The 19485-nt window shown below is 56.0% G+C and overlaps 2 protein-coding genes and 1 pseudogene across 13 annotated transcripts; 2 read left to right on the top strand and 1 right to left on the bottom strand.

The window, feature by feature from the left end:
- Nucleotides 1–88: 88 nt before the first annotated feature.
- Nucleotides 89–4467, bottom strand: FXYD1 (FXYD domain containing ion transport regulator 1). 5 transcript variants are annotated; one of them, XM_030942390.1, is made up of 8 exons: nucleotides 4336–4467; nucleotides 3079–3143; nucleotides 2580–2612; nucleotides 2008–2082; nucleotides 1549–1585; nucleotides 610–659; nucleotides 373–424; nucleotides 89–224 (listed from the first exon to the last, which is right to left on the bottom strand). In XM_030942390.1, exons 2-7 carry the CDS (start codon nucleotides 3137–3139, stop codon nucleotides 402–404), a joined length of 279 nt encoding a protein of 92 aa, XP_030798250.1. In that variant the 5' UTR covers nucleotides 3140–3143; nucleotides 4336–4467; the 3' UTR covers nucleotides 89–224; nucleotides 373–401. The 5 variants fall into 5 exon arrangements, with proteins under 5 accessions (XP_030798250.1, XP_030798249.1, XP_030798251.1 ...); XM_030942389.1 differs by having other exon boundaries at nucleotides 1549–1678; XM_030942391.1 differs by lacking the exon at nucleotides 4336–4467 and adding an exon at nucleotides 3998–4237.
- LOC115900767 lies at nucleotides 3757–4399 on the top strand (annotated as a pseudogene).
- Nucleotides 4468–6757: 2290 nt separating the features above from the next.
- LGI4 (leucine rich repeat LGI family member 4) lies at nucleotides 6758–19379 on the top strand. 8 transcript variants are annotated; one of them, XM_030942395.1, is made up of 9 exons: nucleotides 6758–6968; nucleotides 8684–8747; nucleotides 9151–9259; nucleotides 9491–9562; nucleotides 11202–11273; nucleotides 11384–11455; nucleotides 11590–11855; nucleotides 16837–17584; nucleotides 18391–19379. In XM_030942395.1, exons 7-9 carry the CDS (start codon nucleotides 11630–11632, stop codon nucleotides 18833–18835), a joined length of 1419 nt encoding a protein of 472 aa, XP_030798255.1. In that variant the 5' UTR covers nucleotides 6758–6968; nucleotides 8684–8747; nucleotides 9151–9259; nucleotides 9491–9562; nucleotides 11202–11273; nucleotides 11384–11455; nucleotides 11590–11629; the 3' UTR covers nucleotides 18836–19379. The 8 variants fall into 8 exon arrangements, with proteins under 8 accessions (XP_030798255.1, XP_030798254.1, XP_030798253.1 ...); XM_030942394.1 differs by lacking the exon at nucleotides 6758–6968 and adding an exon at nucleotides 7766–7907; XM_030942393.1 differs by lacking the exon at nucleotides 6758–6968 and adding an exon at nucleotides 7942–8535.
- Nucleotides 19380–19485: the final 106 nt, after the last annotated feature.

Genomic DNA, 19485 nt, shown 5'->3' on the forward strand with positions numbered 1-19485 from the left:
CCCGCCCCTTCCTCTAGGGTGGGGCGCCCCCTGCTGGGGTCCAGGGGCGCTGGGCTTTCGCGCTGAGGGACCGAGACCGACAAAGTGCTGTCGAGAGGAACGCACGTTTTATTGGAAGTCTGGGCGGCAGGGGGAGTCTGTGGGGGCAGGGCTGGGGAAGGGGCGGCGGAGGGGGCGGTGGGCGCGCAGGTGGAGCGTGGGAGACGTCAGGTGCCAGGGGAGTCCTGTGGGGTGAAAAGGGTGAGTGAAAGGTGAGGGGGGAAGTCCAGCACCACCCCTCGCCGCCCTCCAACCCTGGCACTTGGCCCCCTCCCTCTCCCGCCTTTCCTTCCTCCCTCCTTCCCTCCCACCGCCGTGTCAGAGCTGCAGCACCTGGCCGGATTCCATCGCGCCAGGTGTTTCTACCGCCTGCGGGTGGACAGACCTGGGGGGAACACGGAGGTCGGGGGTCATCAGGAGGGGCATCCCCAGCTCCTGGGCAGGCGGGGCAACTCCCCGCCCTCCGCTTTCAGATCCAGCCCCTCCCTCTACGCAGCCAGGGAGGGCCAGGAAAAGGGGTCCTTGGAACCAGCCCTCTCCCCAAAATACCCGCAGTCTCCCCAGACTCACGGCGGATGGAGCTGCGGAAAGTTCCCTCCTCTTCATCGGGTTCCCCAGTCCTGGGAGGACAGAGGCAGAAGGATTTCGGGATGGAAAGGGGGAGAGGCTGCCCTTCAGGAACCCCCAGTACAAGCCTCCTTTCCCAGACCGGTGTAACAAGGCCCAGATATGGACGAAGAACAGGCTCGGGGTCCGCCAGAAATAAGAAGCACCCAGGAGCAGCTTAAGTGCTTGGCAGGGGGCTTCCAAGCCGGTTAACAGTGAGTACCTCCGCGGATTTGGGGGCAGGGATGTGAAGTTGGTAGGGGAGGGACAGTCAAGGGGACTTGGCAGACTGTCGTGAGATGGCCTGGGTTGGAAACCCGGAATCCCCCATCTTCCACTTGAGTGATCTTGAACAAAGTGACTTTACCTCCCTGTGCCTCAGTTTCCTCATCTGTAAAATAACAGCACCTCCCTCCCAGAGGAAGTGAAACCGTATCTGACACGTGGTACACACCCAATAAATATTAGCTACTGCTTATGATAATATCTATAATTGTTCTAACATATTCACACATTGTCCATGCTTTAACATTTTATTTGAAGAGGAATCAAAGAGCTAGGAACAGGACTCTAAGCTAAACTGGGCCGCGTGTGAGATGATCTCATTTCACCGCCGTTCCTTCTTTCCTGCACTTTGTGTTATCACGCTTTGTGATTTTTCTATCTGTGGGGCTGTTGGAACCCACGGCCACCGCCTCCACTAGGCTGGGAGCTCGGCCAGGAAGGGCGGGAGGTTTTTTCCTCGCTTGGTCCCAGGGCCTGGCTTGGGCCATGGTACATAGTAGGTGCTTAATACATAGTCGCTGATGGGGATCGGGCTGCGGGTCAGGCGGACTCCCCGCCTCACCTGCGGCGCCCTCCAGAGCAGGAGCGGGCGAAGGAAGGCGGGGAGGGGCGTCTTACCTCTGCTGCTGGTTGAACTTGCATCGGCATCTTCTGCCTGTGGGCGTGGAGAAGCAGGAGAGGCTGAGGCTCCCTCCCGGCGGACGCCAAGCGGCGCTGTAGCTCCACCTCGCCTTCGTGAGGGGCGGGACTTGGGGGACGGGGCGGGGCTAGAGGCGAGACCGGAGGCCGGGGAGCCAAGGCAGGGTAGGCGGGGCAAGGCCTGGGAGGGGTTGGAGCGGGGCGAGGCGGGGCCAGGGCGAGGGGGGATAGGGGGCGGGCCCGGGGAGCTGGGGGGGAGAGGCGGGGCCAGGGAGAGGCGGGGCCAGGGAGAGGCGGGGCCAGGGAGAGGCGGGGCCAGGGAGAGGCGGGGCCAGGGAGAGGCGGGGCCAGGGAGAGGCGGGGCCAGGGAGAGGCGGGGCCAGGGAGAGGCGGGGCCAGGGAGAGGCGGGGTAGAGGGCGGAGGCTAGGGGCACTCACTGAGCACAATGAGGATGCCCAGGATGAAGAGGATCCCGGCGATGATGAGGCCTCCGATCCGCAGGGACTGGTAGTCTGTGAGCAGCAGAGCAGGGAAGGTGAGGGCAGGGAGGAGAGGAGGGAGAATAGGAGAGGGGGAAATTGGGGAGGAGGAAACAGGGAGAAAGGACCAGCAGAGAGAAGCGGGGAAATAAGATCAATTAAGGGGGAGCAGATATGGAAGGAGGAAAGTGGGGGACCAGGGAGAGGAGAGAGGTGTATAGGAAAGGGAGGTAGGGGGCAGGGAGGAGGGGGACAAGGGGAGAGAAGATGGGAAAAAGCAGAGGATGGGCCACGAGATGCTGAGAGAGACCCAGGCAAGAGAAAGAGAACCAGAGAGGTATCACATAGACAGTGACACAGAGAGACACAGACAGGGAAAGACGCAGACAGGTGGAATCAGAAAGGAAGGACAAAATAGAGGGAAGGAGAATGACAGAGATTTCATACTGGGACTCTGGGGGAGGGTGAATCAAAGGAACAGCAAAGCCAGGATCTCCCCCAAAACTCTCAGAATTAGACCCCCCACTCACCATAAGTGAATGGGTCTTGCTCCTTTGGACTTTCTGGAAAGAGAGAAATCAGGGGTTGAATGCTTCCTGGGGTCCTGGACAGGGAGGGGCATAAGGAGACCACTGGGGGCTCTGCCTTGCTGGGCTGAGAGTCTGAGGGTGTCTAGGCAGGCTGCCCACCCTCTCTGGGTCCCAGCTGCCCCCTCTGCACTGTCCCAGATGGGGCAGGGAGCACCTAACTGCCCCAGCTCCCTGACTCATGGCAGGCTGCCTGTGACCCAGTTATCCCACCAGGGATTCAGCCCCATCCCACTCCACCTTTGCCTGATCTGGGGCTTCCTCTCCCTTCCCCCAAATGCCAGCCTGTGACTGGACCCCACGTGGCGACCCCCAAATTTCTTGGTACCCCAGCCGACTCAGTCTAGGTTGCGGTCTCTAACTTGGTTCTTGATTGGGGTTTCAGTCCCCGCAGCCACCCCTGGGGCTGAGGTGTGTAGCGGGCAGCCTCCCCTGCACTCACCTGCCTTGGCCATGGTGAGGAGACTCACACAGAAAACCAAGATGTGGCCAAGAGATGCCATTGTCCTGCGGGGGACACAACAGGTTAGGCAAGTGTGTGCCCTTGCTCTCCCACATAGGGCTTGAACCCAAGGGATTAAGTCAGAGACAGTCTGGGGACTGAATCACCGAAGCATTCATCCTGTAGCTTGGTGGCTCCGAGAAACAGGGGTATCCCCAGCTTTGTGGGGACACAGTGTCACCAAAACAACCTCCATGATGGGTTCACACAACAACACAATGTAGCAGGGACAGGGGTGAGACACACAGTCCCTGGGGGCCTCCCTCGGGCCTCCACCTCCCACAGCAGGCCCCCGATTCCCAGACCTACCCTGGCAGGGCAGAGGAGGCGCTGCCTCACACCAACACAGAGCAGGAGACAGCGAGGCACACCCAAGTCCCACCTGCCTACACGCCTGGCCTCACTGTGCCCCGCGAAATCCCAGCTCCCTGCCCTCTCCGCCTGCCCGCTCCCAGCCTGACCCCGGGTATAAATATCTCCCACTTCACCCTGGAGGAATTCGGCTCCCTCAGGCCACCATGGCAACAGCCTGCCTTCCCCCACTCAGGGGGTCACGCACAGCCCTGTCCGGGTGAGGCCCAGCTGCCACATCGCCACAGGCTGCCCCTGTGGGAAAGGCCACCCTGTCTCCTCCCTGGGCAGCAATGAGGAAAAGAAAAGACAGCCCTTCTGCCCGCCTCTGGGTGACATCTTTCACAATCGGATGTCAGGCAAGTGACATGAGGCCCAGGCCAGTGGGCCTGAGAGACAGAAGACACTGCTGGGGCAGGGATGCGTGCGCGCACTCACAGACACACACACACACACACACACACACACACACATATACACTGGGGCCGGAGTGGACATGAACAACAACCTCTCCCCAAACTTCTGGTTGGAGCAGGACGTGGGGTGTAAACACCGTCAGGCATCCAGCACTCCTCCTCTGGGCCTCCGGTGCCCCCACACAGTGACGCAACCAGCCCTACACATGTGTGTGTCCGAATTCCACACCCTGCCAGGGTGCACACGCACCAGCAGGGCAGGGAGGAGTCGCCCACATCCCACCCTGCAGAACCCACTGCCCCAACCACACTCCCTCCCTCTTGGGTTGGCCTGCCTGGGAAGCCTCGGGCTGGCCACTCCTGCTCCCAAAATAGGCGGCCCAGCCAGACCAGGGGTGAGGCCTGGAGGGAAGGAGTGGGGGACGCTCACCCCAATCGGGCTGTCCCCTGCTGAAAGAAGGCCCCCAAACGTCCTGCTGTGCCCCGGGGGCTGAGCACTTTGGACCCCCTAGCCCAGAGCTGGACGCGCCGCCCCCAACAGGCTCCCCTCCCAGCCCCACCCCACCCTTGCCCTCCCCAACCAGCAGCTGTAACTGGAGCTGGGGCTGGAGGGGGGCCAGGGGGCGGCCCCCAGCCCAGACCGCCCTGGCCCGCTAGGTTAACTCTCTCAGTTCAGATGGAGGAGCAGCAAGCAGCCAGCAGGCAGGCTGGAGAGGCCAGGAGGACTGTGGAGGACAGGGTTGTGAACACACACACACACACACACACACACACACACACACGCCTCCAAGAGCTTCTGGGCTGAGGCGGCTGCCCCCTGGGAATTGGGCCCAGCCAGGGCCTAAGGTCACCCAGCCTGACTGCCCAAGAGCCCACTGACCCCCGATCCCAGTGCTCCATGGGGTCCTTAACAGGGCCGTTTTAGGGGACGGGAGGGAGATGTGTGTGTGTGTGCGCACGCACGTGCATGCAGTATCTGTTGCAGTGAGATCCCCAGAAATGCTACACACACATATACACACACACATGCACACACACACACACACGGGGAATCCCAAAGACCCAGATATACAGGTACAAAACCAGACAAAACCACGTATGTATGTACATCCATAGAGGCAGACACACAGAATGACACACTGGTAGAGAAACCCAAAGACCTGGACACACAGCCAGCACCTCTTATACCAGTCAAAAAATACCAAAACAAGCACATTTATGTCTACACAGACCCACGCACACTCGTGTAGATGGATGACCCCACAGAGACACAGTCAAAAACATAGCCACACCACCATCCACACTCACAAACTGGCCACAAAAAATGCATGTTTCTGTGAAGACCCACCCACAAATGGCCATACAGAAACATACAAGTATATGCACACCGCACATAAATGCATTCAAAGATGCATGGCCGGGTACGGTGGCTCACACCTGTACTCCCAGCACCTTGGGAGGCCAAGGTGGGAGGATCACTTGAGGCCAGGAGTTCAACACTAGCCTGGCCAACCTGGTGAAACCTCATCTCTACTAAAAAAATTAAAATTAGCGTGGCATGGTGGCACATGCCTGTAATCATGGCTACTCTGGAGGCTGAGGCAGGAGAGTCACTTGAGCCCGGGAGGGGGAGGTTGCAGTGAGCTGAGATCACTCTAGCCTGGGTGACAGCGCGAGACTCTGTCTCAAAAACAAAAACAAAACAAAACAAAACAAAACCAAAGGTACAGACATGCTGCCAGCACTCCTACACAGTCCCAAAGATAGGAAGGCCAACAAGCTTGTGTACACACAGACAGATTTCCATGGGCACAGATACACAAGCAGAAACACCATTGAGGACAACCCGCCACTCTCACACATACCCACAAAAGCAGAAACACGCACACTGGTTCACACCCTATGCTTGGGCAAACAGGCACATCGCTGGCCACGGTGACAGACGCGCAGGTTGACACACTTGTATGTTCACACATTCCAAAACCACAGATCTGTATTTAACCCCACGCTTTCCTTCCCCTGAGCTCTTGTCGGGGACAACACACCTGGCGTCCCCATGGGCAGGCCAGGTTTACAGGTCCTGGTGACGGGGAAACCCAGGAATCAGGCCTGGGTACTGCACTCCTGGTTGTGTGAACTTGAGCAGCTCTGTGCCTCATTTTCACATGCTCTGAAATGGAAGAATCACTAAGATCACATGTATAATCCTGGACAGTGCTCAGAGGTCTCTGAACTTGACATTGTCTTATCATTAACTTCATTTTTTGTTTGTTTGTTTGAGACCTGGTCTTGCTCTGTCAACCAGGCTGAAGTGTAATGGCACGATCATAGCTCACTGTAGCCTCAAACTCGTGGGCTCAAGTTATTCTCCCACCTCAGCTTCCTGAGTAGCTGGGACTACAGGTGTGCAACACCATGCCTCGCTAATTTTTTTATTTTTTGTACAGTCGGGGTTTCACTATGTTGCCCACTATATTGTCTTGAACCCCTGGCCTCAAGCGATCCTCCCACTTCAGCCTGCCAAAGTGTGGGATTACAGACATGAGCCACTGTGCCTGGCCCATTATTATTGTCCTTGTCATCCTCCTCCTTGTGAACTGGACTGCTGGGCTGGGCACTCTATAAGAGTGAGTTCCGATCCCTCTGTGTCCCTGGCACTCAGCTCTCCAACTTCACTTTCAGGGACTTTGTTTATCATACCCGATAGTCAGTAGAGGAAACAAAGAGCTGAAGGGCCTGGCTCAAACCACAAGCTGCTGGGGTCTACTCCACTAGGAACTGGATCCGGAGCCCACCCCCAAGCCTGCCGACCACTGAGGGATGCCCACCTTGTGCTGAACCCCAAAAGGATGAGTTGCCTCCATCACCTGAGTCCTCTCCACAACTGGGAAGTGGGTGCCACGATTGTCCCCATTTTACAGATGGGAAAACTGAGGCCACACAGGACTGGGCCTGCAACCCAGATCTGCATGACCTCCAAGCTGTTAAGCCCCCTTATCCTCCAACGAGGCTTCTGGGTGTGGGCGTCAGTGTGAGAGCCTGCATGCATTCCTCAATCACAGGGTGAGTCTCGTCCTCAGGTGATGAGGTGGTACAACCTAGGGGTTAGGTTTAAAGCTGACCAGAGCCAGGAAACTAATCACATAACTTCCCTGTGCCTTAGTTTCCCCATCTGTAAAGCAGGGATAGCAGTACTGCCCATCTCACAGGGTGGCTGTGAAGGCTGAGTGAGTATAAACATTGCTACTATTTCATGTTAGCTAACAAGTGTCACTTACTTATTTTTCTGATTTAGTGGACAGAATCTATCCAAATGACTGAAAGCTTAGTCCAGATTAAAACAACCAATTATCCATCTATCCATGAACTCTCATCTCCAAAGAAAGAATGCAAAATAACCTGGAGCGGCCCTGGAGCTGGATGCCTGGGTTTGAATCCTGGCTGTGCCCTCAGCTGGGTAACGTAGAGTTCAGGTCCCCTGACCTCTGTCTCCACTTCCTCCAGCTGTAAAGTGGTGGTGATAACAGCACCAACCTCAGAGGGCTTTGGCAAGATCAGAATGAGTTAATAGATGAGCTTTTAAGACAAGGCCAGGCTCAGAGTAGACACTGAAGAAGGGGTGGCATCATCATCATCTTCTTCACCATCATCATCATCTTCATCATCATTGTCATCATCATCATTATGTCCTCGGGTTGGTGCCACCCCCCCAGTGGGTGTTGGGCACTCGAGGGTTAATTTCAGAGTAGGGGAGGGAGGCTGTGGGCTCGGGGCAGGGCAGAGGTCCTGCCGAGTGTGACCACCAGAGGGAGCAGCTGGACCTGAACTGGCCCCACTGACAGCGCCCAACACACCCTCCTGGAGCCAGGGGAGGGGGCTGGCGGAGAGTGGCCAGGAAGGGATGTCCCCAGCCCCCAGGGGCCTTTCTTCCCACCCCGCTCCAGTCTGCAGAGCCATCCGGTCCCCACCCTGGTGACATCGTCCTCCTGCTCCCTCAATAGGGTTGAGTGGGGAATCTGGGGAGGGGGCTGGTGTGAGTGGTGGGACGGCTCCAGCCCTGGTGGCCCCTCCCCCTCCTGTGGGGCTGCCCAGTCCCTTCCCCAAGGCCGACCTTCTCATGGCCTCTGACCCCCTCCTCCTTCCCACCCTACTCTGCCGGGTGCACCCGGTGTCCAGCGAACCCCTTTCCCAAACCTTCAGGGAGAAGGGACGTGGGAGGAGGCAAAGAAATTACAGGCAGGGAGCTGGAAGGGGGGGAAGGAGACAAGAAATCAAGACACCAGGCAGCAGGACACACACACTCACATACGCTCACACACATAGAGGCCAACAGACAGACAGCTACCTAAAGCCTGAAAGACTGACAGCAACACAGAAAAAGAGAAACACACAGAAAGAGAGACAAAGACAGAAATAGAAACGGACTAACACGCAGAGTCAGAAATACAGAGACAGAAAGACAGGGAGAAAGAGAAACAGAAAATTAGACACCAAAGAGATACGAACAGGGAGGAAGGCCGACTGAAGGAAAGACGGAGAAGAGGAGAGAGAAGCCAGGGCCAAGGGTGCCAGCAGGCGGATGGAGGGCGGCCTGGTGGAGGAGGAGACATAGTGGCCGGGGCTGAGCTGGGTGGGCTGGGAGAAGCGGGTGCCTCAGTGCGGGGGTGGGGGCATGGGAGGGGCAGGCATTCTGCTGCTGCTGCTGGCCGGGGCGGGGGTGGTGGTGGCCTGGAGGCCCCCAAAGGGAAAGTGTCCCTTGCGCTGTTCCTGCTCCAAAGACAGCGCCCTGTGTGAGGGATCCCCGGACCTGCCCGTCAGCTTCTCTCCAAACCTGCTGTCACTGTGAGTGTCCAGCCCTCTGCACACCCAAAGGTGGGGATGGAAGTCCTGGGACCCCAGAGGTTGGGATGTGGTGCCGAGTCCCCAGGGAAACAGGGGCCCATCAGGATCTCAGGAGATGGGCAGCAAAGGCTGTCAGGATGCCATGAAGAGGGGTGCTGGCGTCTGGGAGGGAGCAGAGGGAAACCTCAGAGGGCAGAAACAGCATTTGGGGCCCAGGAGGAGGGTTGAGTGCTGTCAGGGTTCTTGTCAAGCCAGGAGGGCAAATGCCTGCCTCTGGCATGGAGGGGAGACACACCCAGAGTCACGGTGGCACGCTGGGGTCTCCTGGATGGCAAAAGGCTCTGGTTTGGGACTGGAGCATTGCTGTGGTATCCCCCTCACCTACCACTGCCCACATCCCCAGCTCATTCGTCAGGACTGGAGTCACCCAGCTGAAAGCCGGCAGCTTCCTGAGAATCCCGTCTCTGCACCTGCTGTGAGTGGGGCCTGGCTGGGCCGACAACCAGCGCAAGGTAGTGGGCGGTCATGCACATATATGGGAATACATGCTCACACAGATGTTAGGTGGGTGTTCATGCACATATGTGGGGGTGTGTGCACACGTGCGTGCAAAAGCATTTGTGTCCATGCACATACTCACACCTGTGTGCCCATGCCTGTGTGGGCTTAGGGTGGAGGCCAGGGTTAAAATGTCAGATGGAGCCCGCAACTCCAGGAAAATTTTTTTCTTGCCCCCTTGCCAGCCTCTTCACCTCCAACTCTTTCTCCGTGATTGAGGACGATGCGTTTGCGGGCCTGTCCCACCTGCAGTACCTGTGAGTGAGGCCAGGGGATGGAGGCAGGTGGGCCTGGGAGAAAGAAGGACCCTTCTGGGGCTCCCAGAGTAGGGGGAGATGGGAGCTGTGGCCCTGAGGAGAAGGTGTTTGGACATCATGGTGGGATGATGTTGATAAAAATGGTGAACCCAGTGGTGATGATGATTTGGATGATACTGTCAAAGTTCTCAGGGCTGGTGTTAATGTTGCTTATCAGTGTTGATTATCACCTCATTTCTCTGCTTCAAGATCTACAAAGAGCCCAGATAACCAGAGCCTGGTTCTGGTTCTACCTGACTCATGGGAGCCCAGGGAGGGTGTAAAGAAGTCAGAGTCAAGACACTTTTCAAATGACCAGGAAATAACTCTGAATTAGGTAGTGGTGGTGATACTGTGGGATTGGGTAGTGGTGGTGATGGTGGCGGCGGTGGCAGTGACAGCATGACAGTGTTGGCGTTTATGTTGGTCATGGCGTTGATGATAATGGCAGTGGTGATGACCCTGTTGCTGCTGTTGACGTGGGGTTGGTGACATTATTGGTGATGATGGAGTGGGGATGATGTTGGTAAAAATGGTAGCTCCAGTGGTGATGATGCTCTGGATGAAATTGATGATGAAGTTCTTGGGGCTTGTGTCTGTGATCATTATCAATGTTGTGGGGTGGACCATTACAGTATTGGTGTTGACGCTGGTGATGGCTGTGGGTAGGATGTTGGGGTTGGTATGAATGGCAATGTTGTTGGTACTGGGTTGCTGATGATGGTGAAGGTGTTAGTATTTATGGAAATGCTGGCAGTGGTAGTACTGGTGGTGGGCGAATGTGTGCGTCTTGGGTATAAGGGAGAGGTTGTTGGTGTTGGCAGTGTTGGTGGTGCTCATGCTGATGTGTGTGATAGTACACATTGGAGATGAGGGTGGCAATCTTTTTGGTTTTGATCATGAATGTTGTGTTGTTGGTGATAATTACCGGTGTTGTTGGTGTGGAGTTTGGTAATGATTATATTGGTGTTGGTGTTGACGGGAGTGGGTGGTGACGTTGTTATTGGTGACAATGATGCTAGTGTTGGTGATGATAGTGGCAAGGTATAACGTTGGGGATAACAGCAGTTATTGGTCCTGGGTTTGATAATGGTAACACAGACATGGGTGTTGGGGATGCTGGCATTGGGTTGGTCATTACGGATAATGCTGGAGGTAATGTGGTGGTGTGGGTGCTAGCACTGGTGGTGGTGATGGTGGTGGCAGGGTATGGTGTTGGGGATAATGGCAGTTATTGGTCCTGGGATTGATGATGGTGATAAAGACATGGGTGTTGGGGATGCTGGCATTGCTGTTGATCATTCCTAATGGTGCTGGGGGTATTGGTGGTGATTTGGGTGTTAGCACTGGTGATGGTGATTGTGCTGGTGGCGGCAGGGCAATGTTCACAGTGAAACTGGCATTGACTATGGGGCCAGTTTCATGGCTTCTAGAATTGACGGCTGAGACTTTGGCAAGGAGAGGCTTTTGAGAGGCTTTCCTTGGGATTGTCCATGGTATTGGAAGAGAATTCAGCACCTTCCAGTGGGCCTATGACTTTCATGGGGTGCGTTCCCTGAAGCTCAGTGGGCCTCCCCCTGACCCCAGCTTCCCTCCACAGCTTCATCGAGGACAATGAGATTGGCTCCATCTCTAAGAATGCCCTCAGAGGACTTCGCTCGCTTACACACCTGTGCGTGCCTCCACTGCCCCAGCTCTCCGTGAAAGGCACCCACACGCCACCCCCCAGGGGACACAGGGTATCCTCGTGGCTGCTGACGGTGCCTTCTCTTCCTCCACCAGAAGCCTGGCCAATAACCATCTGGAGGCCCTCCCCAGGTTCCTGTTCCGAGGCCTGGAGACCCTTACTCACGTGTGAGGCTCATGGGGGCTGGGAATGTGGGGGTTGGGGAATGTTTGTGTCATGGGGGGCATCCATGCCCACTTCTGGTTGGCGTGCATGCATTTGGCTGCAGTCGTTCTTATGTATCTTTCTTACCACTATGGAGCCCCATCTCTGGGGACACTTGCCTGGGGTCAGGCAGGAGCATGGCCCCCAGGGTGTGGAAGCGGGGTCGCAGCCCCTCCCCGGCCTCTTGCCCCAGGGACCTCCGTGGGAATCCGTTCCAGTGTGACTGCCGCGTCCTCTGGCTCCTGCAGTGGATGCCCACCGTGAACGCCAGCGTGGGGACCGGCGCCTGTGCGGGCCCCGCCGCCCTGAGCCATATGCAGCTCCGCCACCTCGACCCCGAGACCTTCAAGTGCAGAGCCATAGGTGGGGGGCTTTCCCGATGGGGTGGGAGGTGGGGGATCTAGGGGAATGGCTGCCAGGGCCAAGGGGCTCGCCTCACTCCCTGCCGTGCCTTTTCCCGGCATGGGAAGACCCTGAGCAAGCAGCCCTGCCTTCCTGAGCCCCAGTTTTCTCATCTGTAAAGTGGGGGTAATAAACAGTGATATAGGAGTGCCGTGGGGATTCAATGATACGTCTTCACGTGTTCGGCATTTGGCGCCAGGCCTGGGACAGGAGGCCCTTACAAACGTTCACCCTTGTTAACCTAAAAGCAACCACTTTAAAAAGTCTTCGTTAAGTGCCAAGTGTCACGCTAAGAACTGCAGATGCAATGTCACCTCGTTTACATTGACTCGCCTTTTCTATAAATAGATTTTGTTGCCTTTTGAGATACTGGGTGGTGCAGAGAGCACAGAATGGTGAGGCCAGCCCTGGGTCTCGCCCTCAAAGAGTTCAATGTCCAGAGAAATGCAGGCCCATACAGGACAGCCCAGGAACTATCTGGGCAGGATGGGGAGGCCCAGCCAGAGGGGTCAGGGCAGGGATGGGGGAAACTGTGGGAGCTGAGGGAGTCCAGAGTCAGGGCCAGGGCCACACAGATCTAGGGGGACAGGAAGGGCTTCCTGAAGGAGTTTAAGCCTGAAGGGTCTTTACACAGATGCTTTTCTTTTCTACGAGTTGGGGTCTCATTCTCTCACCCAGGCTGGAGTGCAATGGTGCCATCATAGCTCACTGCAGCCTCAAACTCCTGGGCTCAAGTGATCCTCCTGCCTCAGCCTGCCAAATAGCTGGGACTACAGGCATATGCTACAGTGCCTGGCTCATTTTGTTTAAAAAACTTTTTTGTAGAGATAGGGTCATGCTACATTGCCCAGGCTGGTCTTGAACTTCTGGCTTCAAGTGATCTTCCCACCTCAGCCTCCCAAAGTGCTAGGATTACAAGCATGTGCCACCGCACCCAGCCACAGATGCTATGAATACAATAACAACAACAATAATTATTATTATCCATAACAATATGAAGGGGGCCTGCCCCTCCACACCTGTGGGTATTTCTCACAAGGTGGAGACCAGAGACTAAGAAAAGAAATAAGACACAGAGACGAAGTATAGAGGAAGAAAAGTGGGCCCAGGGGACTGGCGCTGAGCAAGTGAGGACCTGCACTGGCACTGGTCCCTGAGTTCCCTCCGTATTTATTGATCACTATCTCTACTATCTCAGTGAGGGGGATGTGGCAGGACTAAGGGTAATGGTGCAGAGAGGCTCAGCAGGAAAACATGTGAGCAAAGGACTCTGTGTCATAAATAAGTTTAAGGAAAGGTGCTGTGCTTGGATGTGCACGTAGGCCAGATTTATTTTTAACTTTACACAAACATCTCAGTGCAGTAAAGAGTAGCAGAGCAGTATTGCCGCCAGCATGTCTCACCTCCAGCCATAAGGTGGTTTTCTCCTATCTCAGTAAATAGAATGTACGATCGGGTTTTACACCGGGACATTCCATTCCCAGGGACGAGCAGGAGACAGATGCCTTCGTCTTATCTCAGCTGCAAAGAGTCCTTCCTCTTTCACTGATCCCCCTCAGCACAGACCCTTTACGGGTGTCGGGCTGGGGGATGGTCAGGTCTTTCCCTTCCCACGAAGCCATATCTTAGGCTGTCTCAGTGCGGGGAAACCCTGGACAATACCCAGGCTTTCTTGGGCAGAGGTCCATGCGGCCTTCTGCAGTGCATTGTGTCCCTGGGTAACGGAGAACGGAGAATGGTGATGACTTCTACCAAGCATACTGCCTGCAAACACATTTTTAACAAAGCACATCTTGCATAGCCCTAAATTCATTAAACCTTGAGTCGATACAGCACATGTTTCTGTGAGCACAGGGTTGGGGCTAAGTTTACAGACTAACAGCATCTCTAAGCAGAATTTTTCTTAGTACAAATCAAAATGGAGTTTCTTATGTCTTCCTTTTTCTACACAGACACAGTAACAGTCTGATCTCTCTTCCTTTCCCCCACAACAACATACATGTATGATTATTATCAACATATAATTATTATGATTCTAAGTGTAAGAAAGGCATGTTTTTGGTCCATGGGACACATAGAAGAAGAGGATTTAACTTAGGGAGTCCCTCTTCACTCAAGTTATCCAACAAACATTCACTGAAGTCCACTCAGTGTCCAGCCCTGTGAGAGGTGATGGTCACTGTGGTTGGGGCCTCAGCCCTGGCCTATGGGACTTACAGTCCTGGGAATTTGGGGAGACAGACATTTAACAAACACTGCACAAATAAATGTGTGCTATACATTGTGATAACTACAGGGAGTGATGACAGAATGAGGATTCCTTTGGGAGTCAGAGAAGGCTTCTCTCAAGTGGGGACGTTAGGTCTGGATGTGGCTAAGTGAGGAACAGAGGGAAGGGCTCTTCAGAGAGAGGGAACAGCCTGGCCAGTGGCCCTGAGGCAGCATAGAGTGTGCCCTGTTTGAAGATCAAAAGAAGGCAGGTGTGGCTCGGGGTAGTGAGTGGAGGGACAACTATGGATTTTGGAAGCCACAGAGAGGACAGTAGACTTTATTCTGGGCCATGGGAAGAATGGAAATTTTTTTTGTGTTTGTTTGTTTATTTGAAACAGGGTCTCACTCTGTCACCCAGGATGGAGTGCGGTGGTACAATCATGGCTCACTGAGGCCTCGACCTCCCCAGGCTCGGGTAATCCTCCTGCCTCAGCTTCCTTGGTGGCTGGGGCTACAGGTGTGCCACCACCATGCCCTGCTAATTTTTTGTAATTTTTTGCAGAGATGGGGTTTTCACCATGTTGTCCAGGCTGCTCTTGAACTCCTGGGCTCTACTGATCCATCCGCCTTGGCTTCCCAAAGTGTGGGGATTACAGGTGTGAGCCACCACTCTCGGCTGAGAGTTTTGAGCAAGAGGTGATTTGATAGCCATTTAAAAAAGATTTGTCCGGGCCGGGTGCAGTGGCTCATGCCTGTAATCCCAGCACTTTGGGAGGCTGAGGTGGGTGGATCACGAGGTCAGGGGTTTGAGACCAGCCTGACCAACACGGTGAAACCCCGTCTCTACTAAAAATGCAAAAACTAGCCGGGCGTGGTGGCAGTCACCTGTAATCCCAACTACTCAGGAGGTTGAGGCAGGAGAATTGCTTGAACCTGGGAGGCAGAGGTTGCAGTGAGCTGAGATCGCACCACTGCACTCCAGCCTGGGCAACAGAGCGAGACTTCATCTCAAAAAAAAAAAAATTTGCCCTTTAGGTGGGCATTGTATGTAGTTTGGTTCATTACTTCAACGCTGGCACCTGGAAACAGGGCCTGGCACACAAAGTGAAATATTACAGCCTGGAGTCAACTGCCCAGCTCCCCCACTAATAGGCAGAGCAGCCTTGGTGCCCCAGTGACCATGAAAGCCAACCCGTTGTCACAAACTCTCAAAATACCATGAATTAAGGACAGAGGGATCTGGAGTGAGCTGTCCAGGTGCGTGGGGCAGCCCCTGGGCATCGTCCTTGCTTTCATGCTGGAAACCAGGTTGTGGCACACCCACGTGGTAGGAAAGGAGACCAAGTCGGGACAAGCTCTTTCCAGGTGTGGTGGCTCATTACACTCATCACATCTGCCCTCGTTCCATTGGTCACTCGGTCTCAAAAGAGCCACATCTAACTTTCAGGGAGGGCGGTGAATGGGGGTCCCAGGATAATGCAGACTCTAGCTGGGCGGCCTAGTGACCAATTCCAATCCTCTCTCCTGGAAGGTGGGAAGGATGGGCTTTGTTGGATAACTGGCTGCCTGTGCCACTTAGCCTTCGTTTTCTCATCTGCGAAGGGGAGCTCATAACAGAATGTACCTCATAGGGATGTTGTGAAGTTAAATGAAGTAATCGAGATGCTTTTTCTAAGGGATTATTTGGTGATGCCACACAGCTTAGAAAATAAGGCTTATGGGCCAGGCACAATGGCTCACGCCTGTAATCCCAGCACTTCAGGAGGCGGAGGTGGGCGGATCATGAGGTCAGGAGTTTGAGACAAAACTGGCCAACATGGTGAAACCCCGTCTCTACTAATAATACAAAAATTAGCTGGGCATGGTGGCGGGTGCCTGTAATTCCAGCTATTCGGGAGGCTGAAGAAGTAGAATTGTTTGAACCCAGGAGATGGATGTGGCTCATGTCTGTAATCCCATCAGTTTGGGAGGTCAAGGCAGGAGGATCTCTTTTTTTTTTTTTTTTTTTTTTTTTTTTTTTTTTTTTTTTTTAGACGGAGTCTCGCTCTGCCACCCAGGCTGGAGTGCAGTGGTCGGATCTCAGCTCACTGCCAGCTCCGCCTCCCGGGTTCACGCCATTCTCCTGCCTCAGCCTCCCAAGTAGCTGTGACTACAGGTGCCCGCCTCGTCGCCCAGCTAGTTTTTTGTATTTTTTAGTAGAGACGGGGTTTCACCGTGTTAGCCAGGATGGTCTCGATCTCCTGACCTCGTGATCCACCCGTCTCGGCCTCCCAAAGTGCTGGGATTACAGGCTTGAGCCACCGCGCCCGGCAGGAGGATCTCTTGAACCCAGGAATTCCAGACCAGCCCGGGCAACATACCAAGATGCCATCTCTGCAAAAAAATAAAAAATTAGCCAGGCGTGGTAGCACACACCTGTAGTCTCAGCAGCTCAAGAGGCTGAGGCAGGAGGATCACTTGAGCCTGGAAGGTGGAGGCTGCACTGAGCTGTGATTGTGCCACTGCACTCCAGCCTGGGAGACACAGTGGGACTCTATCTCAAAACAAAACAAAATCCACCCCCGCCCCCCCCACAAACCAAACAAACATCTACAGATCAAGATTCCAGTTCTATGTCCCTATGAGAGGAGTACATGAATGGCCCCCATTTCAGAGATGTAGGCAAACTGAGGCTCAGCAATGAGGACCCTGGGTGTCCTGAGGCCTGCCTGACTCTGTCCTCCATCCGCAGAGCTGTCCTGGTTCCAGACGGTGGGGGAGTCGGCCCTGAGCGTAGAGCCCTTCTCCTACCAAGGGGAGCCTCACATTATGCTGGCACAGCCCTTCGCCGGCCGCTGCCTGATCCTCTCCTGGGACTACAGCCTGCAGCGCTTTCGGCCCGAGGAAGAGCTGCCCGGTGAGCCCCCTCCCCGTCCTTCTGCCTGTCCAGCAGCCTGCCTGGCGGGCCTGACCTGCCTCCCCACCTCCCCACAGCGCCCTCCGTGGTGTCCTGCAAGCCACTGGTGCTGGGCCCGAGCCTCTTCGTGCTGGCTGCGCGCCTATGGGGGGGCTCACAGCTGTGGGCCAGGCCCAGTCCCGGCCTGCGCTTGGCCCCAACGCAGACCCTGGCCCCGCGGCGGCTGCTGCGGCCCAATGACGCCGAGCTCCTGTGGCTGGAAGGGCAGCCCTGCTTCGTGGTGGCCGACGCCTCCAAGGCAGGCAGCACCACGCTGCTGTGCCGCGACGGGCCCGGCTTTTACCCGCACCAGAGTCTGCACGCCTGGCACAGGGACACGGACGCTGAGGCCCTGGAACTGGACGGCCGGCCCCATCTGCTGCTGGCCTCGGCTTCGCAGCGGCCCGTGCTCTTCCACTGGACCGGTGGCCGTTTCGAGAGACGCACAGACATTCCTGAGGCCGAGGATGTCTATGCCACACGCCACTTCCAGGCTGGTGGGGACGTGTTCCTGTGCCTCACACGCTACATTGGGGACTCCATGGTGAGGCTGGGCCTGGGGGCGGGGGATGCACAGCCAGGCCTGACGCTATAGCTGACTCTTATTGAGGGCTGGCTTTTCAGCACCGACCCAATCTTGTATACTAAGCCTCTAAACTCTAACCTAGCCTCACATGCTGACCTTTGAACCAGGACCCCACCCCACATCGATGCCAAGACTCTGACCCCCTCAAGGCTGACTGACCCTGAACCACTCCCCAGTCCCCAACACTGACGCTGGCCCCAACATCCTGATTCTACCCCCAGATGCTGGATCTGTGACTCAGATGCATTCCAGACTTCACCAGAGCCACACCTGTCCCCACCCTGACACTGAGCCCCCAAGGCTGATGCTGGAGTTAAGCCCTGCCCACTCTGTTTCTGGAGTGAGGTGCAGGCAAGGGAGGGTTCTGAGCCTGGAAGGGCCCTGATCTGACTTAGGTGTTCACAAGGTCTCTGGGTGGGGAAGAGACTGGGGGAGCAGGGAGAGGAGCCTAGAGACCAGGGAAGAGGTTACCAGGATGGTCCAGTCGGGAGGGGATGGAGTTCGGCCAAAGGTGGTGGGAGAAATGTACAACTACAGAAGGTGAAACTGACAGAGTCCATGGCTGAGTGCTTCTGTGTGGGGTGTGAGGGCAAGAGAAGGGCTCAGAACAACTCCGTGTGTGTGACCGAACAGCTGAGTGGTGACCTTTAGGAAGATAAGAAAGCTATGGGAGTTTCGGGACGGACAAGCTTCAGCTTCCAAGCTGTTCCAGGGCCCCCAGAGACACCCAGGACCCCAGGCCCTCACTGGCCACACCCCCACAGGTCATGCGCTGGGACGGCTCCATGTTTCGCCTGCTGCAGCAACTTCCCTCGCGCGGTGCCCACGTCTTCCAGCCACTGCTCATCGCCAGGGACCAGCTGGCCATCCTGGGCAGCGACTTTGCCTTCAGTCAGGTCCTCCGTCTTGAGCCTGACAAGGGGCTCCTGGAGCCACTGCAGGAGCTGGGGCCCCCGGCCCTGGTGGCCCCCCGTGCCTTCGCCCACATCACTATGGCCGGCAGACGCTTCCTCTTTGCTGCTTGCTTTAAGGGCCCCACACAGATCTACCAGCATCACGAGATTGACCTCAGTGCCTGACACCACCAATGGGACTCTGGGCATGGCTGGGGCCCCGGGACGGCCCCTTGTCTGGCTCCTGGCCCCACTTGGGGTGATGGCCGCCTGTGAGCTGCTGACTATGGGCCACATTCATCAGCCACATGTCTAGGCCTTAAGCCCACTTCTTAAAGGATCTGCACCCATGGGGTGACAGAGGGTCCCAGCCTATTGGACCTCCCGAGCTGCCCTTCAGGTCTAAAGCAACATCTGGACATCTCGGCTGGGGCAGATTCCCCATCAAAGGCAACCTGGGGGTGCAGGCTGGTGCACTGCATGGAGTCGAGGTGGAGATCACCTGCAGAGCTCCATGAGCTCCGGAAGCCCCCTCTCAACCCGCTCCCACCCCCGCTGGTCCCTCTGAAAGCACTGAGGGGTCGATGGCATTCCTTTCCCATTCTAAACTCCATGCAGCCAATCGCTTTCCTGGAAAAGCACCAACCTCAAAGCCAACTCAGCCCTGGGCGGGTTCCCCTTTGCTGCTTGTGCGCATGCGTGCGGCCGCCAGGCGCGCTGTCCCTCTTGCGCCTCTTGCGCGTGCGCGGGGCACAGGGAGGGACAGCGGGAGGTGTCGCGGGGAGCCCGGTGCCTCCTGGATGGGCGACGGAGGCAAGGACAAGAAGAGTCCGAGCTCAATAAATGCGCTGTGCACCCTGCCCGCCCAGTGTTGTGGATGCTTGGGAGAGGATGTCCTGTGAACGGCACAGGGTGGGGATGGTGTCCCTGGAGCAGTGCTAAGAGCGGCCCAGGTCCCAGGGAGGC

This window comes from Rhinopithecus roxellana, chromosome 12 (assembly GCF_007565055.1).
Source record: "Rhinopithecus roxellana isolate Shanxi Qingling chromosome 12, ASM756505v1, whole genome shotgun sequence".
Classification (NCBI taxonomy): domain Eukaryota; kingdom Metazoa; phylum Chordata; class Mammalia; order Primates; family Cercopithecidae; genus Rhinopithecus; species Rhinopithecus roxellana.

Bases quoted from the DNA above. Each gene is read 5' to 3' on its own strand.
- FXYD1 (XM_030942389.1), bottom strand. From the start codon at position 3,139: ATGGCATCTCTTGGCCACATCTTGGTTTTCTGTGTGAGTCTCCTCACC. The intron at 1,679-2,007 runs GTGAGTGCCCCT...CCGTCCCCCAAG, and splicing joins GGGCATCCTCATTGTGCTCA to TCCCGCCCCTCACGAAGGCG. The intron at 425-609 runs GTGAGTCTGGGG...TGTTCCCCCCAG, and splicing joins TTTCCGCAGCTCCATCCGCC to GTCTGTCCACCCGCAGGCGG.
- LGI4 (XM_010369340.2), top strand. From the start codon at position 8,578: ATGGGAGGGGCAGGCATTCTGCTGCTGCTGCTGGCCGGGGCGGGGGTG. The intron at 8,748-9,150 runs GTGAGTGTCCAG...CCACATCCCCAG, and splicing joins TCTCCAAACCTGCTGTCACT to CTCATTCGTCAGGACTGGAG. The intron at 11,856-16,836 runs GTGGGGGGCTTT...CTCCATCCGCAG, and splicing joins CTTCAAGTGCAGAGCCATAG to AGCTGTCCTGGTTCCAGACG.